The sequence below is a fragment of the Sinocyclocheilus rhinocerous genome, unplaced genomic scaffold (genome assembly GCF_001515625.1).
Source record: "Sinocyclocheilus rhinocerous isolate Xijiao unplaced genomic scaffold, SAMN03320098_v1.1 scaffold2579, whole genome shotgun sequence".
In the NCBI taxonomy this organism is placed as follows: Eukaryota; Metazoa; Chordata; class Actinopteri; order Cypriniformes; family Cyprinidae; genus Sinocyclocheilus; species Sinocyclocheilus rhinocerous.
Genome location: NW_015644654.1, coordinates 192,077 through 200,784, shown reverse-complemented (window position 1 = coordinate 200,784; position 8,708 = coordinate 192,077). Strand labels below are relative to the sequence as shown.

At 37.3% G+C, this 8,708-nt stretch overlaps 1 protein-coding gene across 1 annotated transcript in view; it reads right to left on the bottom strand.

Annotated features, from left to right (window-relative positions):
- Positions 1 to 1,401: 1,401 nt before the first annotated feature.
- Positions 1,402 to 8,708, bottom strand: part of LOC107758775 (splicing factor U2AF 65 kDa subunit-like) — a 22,081-nt gene continuing 14,774 nt past the window's right edge. The window contains exons 8-11 of the mRNA XM_016576590.1: positions 4,316 to 4,438; positions 3,677 to 3,763; positions 3,265 to 3,507; positions 1,402 to 2,171 (exon numbers count right to left, since the gene is read on the bottom strand). Coding sequence (XP_016432076.1) covers positions 2,040 to 2,171; positions 3,265 to 3,507; positions 3,677 to 3,763; positions 4,316 to 4,438 — 585 coding nt within the window. The 3' untranslated portion in view covers positions 1,402 to 2,039. The remainder of the gene's footprint in view (positions 2,172 to 3,264; positions 3,508 to 3,676; positions 3,764 to 4,315; positions 4,439 to 8,708) is intronic.

Below are 8,708 nucleotides of genomic sequence, written 5' to 3'. Positions count from 1 at the left end.
ATGCATAAGTCATCATCTGACTCATTGGCTTCTTAAGAATGAGAAATAAGAGAGAAAACTTGGAACAGAATTTCTGCTGTGTCAGACCATCTTTGTCCAGATGCTGTAAGTATTTCTGTCAGGGCTTTTGCTTTCTTCATGACAGGGAGAAGCAGGATGCGTTTTCTTGTCAAATGGAATCTGTTCTGACATCTTTGAAGAAATACTAGCCTTTTTGCAGTTCACCAATGAGAACAAATACATTCCAGGAGCAGCTGTCCAAAGCACCCGATGCTGTTTTTAAGAATCTTGAAACATGATTGAAAATTTCCTTCATCAAACTGTAAGTATATACAGAGGAAACACATGTGCAAATATGCAGGATTTATATACTACATCTATTAGCAGTATTTCAAAACTACCAACAATGTATTGGTGTATTTCATGAAATCTGATTCATTTTTCAGCCCAAAAATAAAACAAAGAAATACATAATATTAAACATTATATTACAAAAAAAACAAAAAAGCTTATTTTTTTGGCATTTTGGCATTATTTTCATGATAATAGCACATTTTCACCCTCAATTCTCATTACCTTTTGAAAAAATTATTAAAAAGTACTGTAATATAGTAATGGGACTCTGAGAACCACCATTGGGAATAATGAGAATCGCAAAGGAAAAAAAAATCTCTATACACATTAAATAATAAAAACTGCAATGCAAAAACCTTAATGGTCCAAAAAAAACAATTTGTTTACTTTATGAAATATATATTTATTTGTTTTGATTTTGGGATGCAATACGACATATTTTGTGAGACTGATCCGCATAAAAACATTAATAGGCTGTCACTGGTATGAAGCAGAAGCTTTGTTATAATAAATCTCAGTCACTGTCTATTTTCAAAAGCATGTAATATTTCAGAGTTAAACAGAAGTCTTTGTGAATGATGTTTTCAGTGTTGTTCACTGTTCAGTGTCATTTGAAGTTTCGAACACCGGCTAGAATTCTGGTTCAGATTAATATAAGAACACAAAACAATATCTAATCTGAGCATTAAGTTCTATTTTAATATTCTTTGTTCTAACTAGGCACAACATGACAAGGTGTTTTCGGGAGTCAAGTAATATTTCTGTCCTCAGAAATCTCCAACATCACACCCGATTAGAGCAAACTTGATTTGTTCTAAGAAGCAGGATTTTGGACCAATGAGATTTCATTGTGGGCGGGGCTAACAAAATGTTTTGTCATATAATGCTGCTGATGGTTGCAGCTGCCTAGGACAATAATAAAAAAAAAAGCATTATGTTCACACATACAGTGATTTAATCACTGGAGGTCATCGAGTGGCAGTATTTGTGGTCATAGTGGGCGTTCCTGCTTAAAATGTGATCTTAAATGAGATTTGATTGTGATGGAAATTGCTAGTTAAAAATAAGATGTCAGTATAAACTGACATTTAGTAATTTTTAGAGAGGTATATAATTCTATACAAATTACATGACAGAAAGAGTAGTTTGTAATGTAATCTATTGCATTACAAATATTAGGTAATGTATTCTGACGACTTTTTGATTACTTTTAGATTACATTTGCCCTAACTCATAAGAAAATCTATTCCATGAAGTGTATTAAACATTACAGTATGCCAGGGTTTCCCAAAGTGGGGTTCGTGAATGAACTGCAGGAGGTTCACATGGATCCAGAGGAACATGCCTGCATCACATCACATTAGGATACACTGCCTGTTACCTGCTTGCTTCTGGAAATTACCAATTCTTATTTAAAAAAAGACTAACTTCTGGTCACTTCATTAGTGTAAATCACTGCATGTATGAACGCCCCTTAACATAGAAGAGATCGCTTGACACTGTTTCGTTGATATTAGATGTCTAAAAATATCTCCTACTTGGCTACTTACATCTATTTTTTTGTATTTCAATATGGAAAAGAAATTGATAAGTGGAAGTAGAAGACAATAAGTGTAAAACTACATACAGCTCATTGAAACTTCACACTCAGGTGGCACAAACAGCTCTCTTCTCAGTATCTTCCCTCAGAACTCATGCCTGTGGTACATGTCTGGATCATAGTATTTTGTGACCACCACGCGGTTAGCAAACTTGCGTCCTGTCAGTGCCTGCATGGCATTCTGGCATTCTGCAGCAGACACGTACTCTACGAATATCTGCAACAGAGCAAAAAAAAAATACTGCCATTATTAGCCAAGCCTTAGAGTTCTGTTTAAAACAAGTCAAGTCATTATCTAGGCTAAATAAGCAGACAGTGTTATTTTAATAACTGAGAAACTACTATAGTTTTTATTAATAATTTGAATCATTTTTTATTTTTATTTTAGCTAAAGTTTTAGTAGTTTTGCATTTTTATTTATTTACGTCTATATAGGTTTTATTTTTCTCAGTTTTAGTAATTTTATTACATCAAGTTAAACGAAATGAAAATGAGAAATGTTGCCTTGCTGAAATAAAATAAGTGTACGTTTTTTTATTATTTTTTTTATTTCAGTTAACGTTTATTTTATTTATGGTATTTATGGTTTTAGGTTTAGTTTACTACAATAACCCTGTATTAAGAATAATTACAATGATTCAAGCCGAGACTATTTACTTTAATTGCACATTAAAGTAGTAAAATAAAAATACCACTTCATTCAAAATGTAAATTGTGTCACTCCTGTTCAAACGGTTCCAAAAGTGTACGTCTTTTGTAAAACACAAAAAAGTGACGAATATCCGGACCGCTCTTTTCCATATAATGAAAGTAAATGAAGACAGATGCTGTCATGCTCCCTAAAAGCCCATCTTCTGTATCTCTCAAGGGAATTATGGTGATCAAATAATGTATAATTTCAAATAAATGCATTACAGCAGGTTTGATATCAATGATATTTGGTCAAAAGAAAAGTAAGAGCCAATGATGCATGATATCATTGACATCAAATGTGATTTGATGTGTCTAACGGCAGCATGTTTGAACTGAGAGCTACAGAAGAGGGGATTTTCAGGGAATTGAGATGAATATTTTGGTCTCTTCATCTAACATATGACTTCATAAGACTTGAAATACAATGTATGGGTCATATTCACTACTTTTATGGTGTTTTTCTTGTCATTTCTGGAGCTTGACGCATGTGGTCACGATAACCTATCATTGGAAAAGAGCTTGCTCTTCAACATTTTCTTCATTTCATCCTTGAAGGCATTTATTTCCTACTCTTGAAGTTTAAAGTGGTGCTCCTCACTGCAGCTATAGAGACTGACCTTCCCGCAGCCTGGCACCTCGACACCATCCACCGGCCTGGGGATCTCGATAGAGCGCACAGTGCCGTACTTGCAGCACTCCTCACGGATGTCCTCCAGGATCTCCTCATAGTCCTCGTCGTCCAGCAGCTCCTCCGGCATGACCATGTTCAGCAGACAGAGCACCTCCGTCGGCATGCCTGAGTTCTGCATCTTCTGCAGTCCTGGGACCTGGAGCGTGATGGGCGTCTCGACAACAGGGGTCTGCATGGAAACAAAGCATGAAAGAGTGGACCTCTGACTGAATCAATAGCTTGAAGCTGGCCATGTAAGTAATCAGCAATGCATTCTTCATGAATGTCTTGATTTTTGCCGTAACTGCTTGGCTGTTAGTCACAAGAACTGTGTTGAAGTCTTAAGGACTGGCACTTACAGGATTGGCATTCTTGGCACCCACACTTGCCCGCTGGACGATGAGCTTTTTATCGCCGAGCTGCATGCCATGTAATCCAGCTACCGCCTGAGCAAAACAGTACAACTATCCGGGTGAATCTCACAAAAATATATACACGGCCACATTTCCCCGATTGGGGTGATATTATATTCATGAAAGTTCAGCACATTTCCTCCCAAACTTATTGGTACATGTAATATTTACATTTACATTTAGTCATTTAGACCAGTTCTGTCTTAGCCAGGTTGAGTTGAAGGTGATGGTCCGTCATCCAACAAGAAATGTCTGTTAGACATGCTGAGATGCGAGCAGCTATCGTCGGATCATCAGGATGGAATGAGAGGTAGAGTTGAGTGTCATCAGCATAGCAGTGATATGAAAAGCCATGTTTCTGAATGACAGAACCTAGTGATGCCATGTAGATAGAGAAGAAAAGTGGTCCAAGTACTGAGCCTATGTAATGCATGTAGTTTTACTTGTAGGAGTTTTTTTATTCTTAATGTTGTAATGTGTTTAATTAATTACATTCATTAAAAAAATGCTATAATTATTTTTTTATTTAAATCAGCATACACACATCTATGTGTTCCTTTAATACTTGAACCTAAATTGACTTACTTGATCAGTAACGCTGATATCTACATATTCACAGAAAGCATAGCCTTTGGACAGTGATGTGGCACTGTCTTTCACAAGGTTGAAGGCTTTGAGAGGACCGAATGACGTCAGGAGCTCTTTAACCTGCACAACAGTGGAAAATGCACAGGCATGTTAACACCGCATCAGCTGCAGCTCAAACCCTACATGTCCACTAAACCCAGGACGGGGCTGTACTAGACGACAGGTCCAATAGAGCACAACAGCCGCTTCTCATTCACTGAGGAATACAGACTATAAACAATACAAACTGCATAATCACACTGAATTATGGCTTTCAAATTTAAAAAAATGTTTAAAGGGGTCATATGATGCGATTTCAATTTTTCCTTTCTTTTCAAAAAGGCGGAGCATAGAGGAGAAACAATAATGTACAGTATGTGGAAAATAATGTGTTTTTTGAACTTTAAACCGCATAAACACATTTCATTACACCAAATACACAAAATAATGTTCTTTTTAGCAGCATCATATGACCCCTTTAACAGCCGAATGCACAGTGAAGAGCTACAGCACACTACTCATCAGATCACAGCAAAATAACTAAAATCACAGCATAAGAACTGCCTGCTCTCATGAGGCATAACGAATGAGGAAATCAGTCTCCCAATGTTCATTAAATATTTGTAAATAGCTGAATATTTTGCAATAAACTTAAAAGAATAGTTCACCCCAAAATGAAAATTGACTCATTTACTCACCCTTAAAGGGTTAGTTCACCCAAAAATGAAAATTAGGCTGTGTTTTATTCACCCCCGAGGCATCCTAGGTGTATATGACTTTCTTCTTTCAGAGGAATCCAGTCGGAGTTATATTAAAAATTGTCCTGGCTCTTCCAAGCTCTATCATTGCAGTCAGCGGGTGTTGCAGTTGAACAGTCCACAAGTCGTCAAATAAAGTGCGTACATCCATAATAAACGTGCCTCACATGACTCCGGGGGCTGAATAAAGGCCTCCTGTAGCGAATCCATGTGTTCTAGTAAGAAAAATATCCATATTTCAAACTTAATAAACACTTTTCTCTTACTTCCGTTATCTGTCATACGCGGAAGCCGTTCCGGCGGATGACGTAAGACGTCGATGTTGCGTGATTAGTAACGAATAGAGAACAAAACAAAACACCGGTCATGAATTAGAAGTACAAAACGAGGATTTGTAAAGCAAAATGTCGGAGGATTTCGATATAAACCAAGAGGAGACTGGTTTTCCTTTGCTAAAGTAAGGAAACTTTGCTTCCTTTGCGCATATAAACAAACTCGTGAGACTGGCATATCTCAGAGGTGTGCGCGCTGCGCATACGTCTTGCGTCATCCGCCGGAACGGCTTCCGCGTATGACAGATACCGGAAGTGAGAGAAAAGTGTTTTATTACGTTTGAAATATGGATATTTTTCTTACAAAAACGCATGGATTTGCTACAGGAGGCCTTTATTCACCCCCCGGAGCGGTGTGAGGCACGTTTATTATGAATGTGCGCGCTTTATTTGACGACTTGTGGACTGTTCAACTGCAACACCCGCTGACTGCAATGATAGAGCTTGGAAGAGCCAGGACAATTTTTAATATAACTCCGACTGGATTCGTCTGAAAGAAGAAAGACATATACACCTAGGATGCCTCGAGGGTGAGTAAAACACAAGCTAATTTTCATTTTTGGGTGAACTAACCCTTTAAGTTGTGATGAACCTGTATGAGTTTCTTTCTTCTGCTAAACACAACAGAAGATATTTGGAAGAATGTTGGTAATCAGGCCACTGACTTCCATAGCATTTTTCCCCATACTATATGGAAGTCAATGGCTACCAACAGTCTTCAAAATGATGACAGAATTAAAATTTTTGGGTGAACTATCCCTTTAAAATCCATTATATTTGATACTTATAATAAATGACTTCAAGGGACAAGCAGTTCATTCCCTCATGAAGACCTCATGTACACAGTCTTATACATTTGTACACATACTTTTAGGTTTCAAAGGTTGTAATCAGGGTTGGAAAGTAATGGGCCCGGGGCAAAAATGCCACCAAATGGAACAAAATGTCTCCCAAATTCATGATAAGGAGGCAAAAAACGCCCCTGCATATGGAACCAAGCTGCTGAAGTCAGCTGTTGTGCTCTACACCTGCAGTACATCCATACACCAGGATACATGTTCATAACACATAAACATAACATTATTAGTTTGATGTTCCCTTCTTTTTCTGAATGCAGAAGGGTACGATTCTAATGGTCTTCACTCCAGTCCATCTCAACATTACAATAATCACTAAGTAAACATATGTAAAGATGAAAATGACTTATGCTCTCCATTTATTCAATAAAAGTAGAGCTATGTTTCTAAAGGGGCGTCACACTACACTTTTTATTCCACTGACTTCCATTCATATGAATGTGAATATGAGACACTGGAAACAGACGTTCATGCAGAGAAGTTTTGCGTTTTGCTGCATACCAAAGTTTTTACAAACTTGCATCACGTGAAGACGTGTGACCAAAAGAACATGTCAGCGCAACCTCTTAGCTGAAAGAAAAGAATGCCAACTTTAAAGCTGCAGGTTTTCAGTGTTACGGCAGTGGAGTAGATTGTATATTTTTACATACTGGATTTTTTTTTTTTTAATGTTGTTGAATTTATGTTTTAAAAAAAAACAGACTCCACAGAGCATGATGTCATATTTCATCCATTGCAGTGAAACATTTGGCATGCTCAAAGTCTAGTGTGACCACCCCTCAAAACAACCACATACTTAAATAATGTAAGAAAGGTGCATAAAGAAAGGTCCTTTCTTTGCATGCAAAGGTAAAACCTTTTTTCAAAATCATTTACAAATAAAGTTTCAGGAAGTCATTTTTTTCCAAACTTCAAATCATTCAGGCAATATGAGCCCTACAGTAGACATGAAGCGGTCCAACATCACTGTGTTACTTCCCCCTTTGTTATATTCTTACTGCAGATCTGAATTTGCGTCAACCTTTCCAAACATTTCCCATTCACACTCCTCCAAAAGCCCATCCCAGTTACCCAGAGCCCCTTTAGTGATGCTCGCGCTCCGAAAGAGTGAAGGAAGAGAGAGGACAGCGAGGGGAGGGTCCCTGCTGACAGGAGGAGTATCCGTGTGAAGAACGCATTGTCTTACTTGCCTTGTGTTACATGTTGGCATGGCAGCAGTAGATCAGAACTACTGAACAAATTATGAGCGCAGACTTAACGATCTTACGGGCCCCTAGCTGGGGGACAAAGTGGGGGAACAAAAAAATGAAAGAGCTGTGAGTTTCAAAGCAGTAACAGTGACTGCAAGAAAGAAAATATATGAGAATATGAAAGAAATGAATACCAGGGTACATTCAGCTCCAATTGATTAAGTTAGTTAGTTAGCTACATTCCAATTAGATCAATGAGGTGCACCATTACCCAAACCCCCTCGGTACTGTCTGAAATAGAAACAAGAAACTTTTGTATCTTTACTCCATCTACACTTGTAACTATTGTCACCTATTGCTGTAATTATGCACAGTGTTGGGGGTAACGCATTACAAGTTATGTAATCAGATTACTTTTTCCAAGTAACTAGTAAGTAATGCATTGCTTTTGAATTTACGAGAAAATATCGGCGTTACTTTTTCAAATAAGTAACGCAAGTTACTTTTTGTTTTCCCATTTATTGACTGACGCCTCTCCTGCAGAGGCACTTCCTTCAGCCTGAGGCGTATTAACTTCACTTCTGGTGTGAAAGCGCCTTTACAGTTCAGTTGGGTTTTTAATTATGAAAAATAAATGAGCAAATCCAGCTCAAGTGACAAAAAAGTAACGTAATGCATTACTTTCCATAAAAAGTAACTAAGTAACACAATAGAGTAACGCAATATTGTAATGCATTACTTTTTAAAAGTAACTTTCCCCAACACTGATTCCGCATCCTATCAAGCGTCTAATTAGCTTTGTTCACACTGCAGCTCAATGTGGCCCAAATCTGTTTTTTGAATGTCAGTGTAAAGACCATAACTGACATATTCAGTTCCAAATTTTCCCATCAGTGTAAACAGTAAAGTCGGCATTCATGCAATTTTTTTTATCTAACTCAAAATTTTAAATTAATACAACACCTGAACTAGGGCTGTCAAAATGACTGAAAAACTAAATTCGAATTTTTCACTTAAATATTATCAAAATTCGAATTATATTCGCATTTAAAAGGCATAATTTCAGTTAGGGGGGGAAAAAAGCTTTTGGCTTCTCTCCTGAGGCCACAAGAGGGCGCATCGAGCAAAATATTATGCACGTTTCTTCAAAGCGTAATAAAATAACACGACTATCTTTGAAAAAAAGTGCATAATGTTTAAAATAATGTTTATAA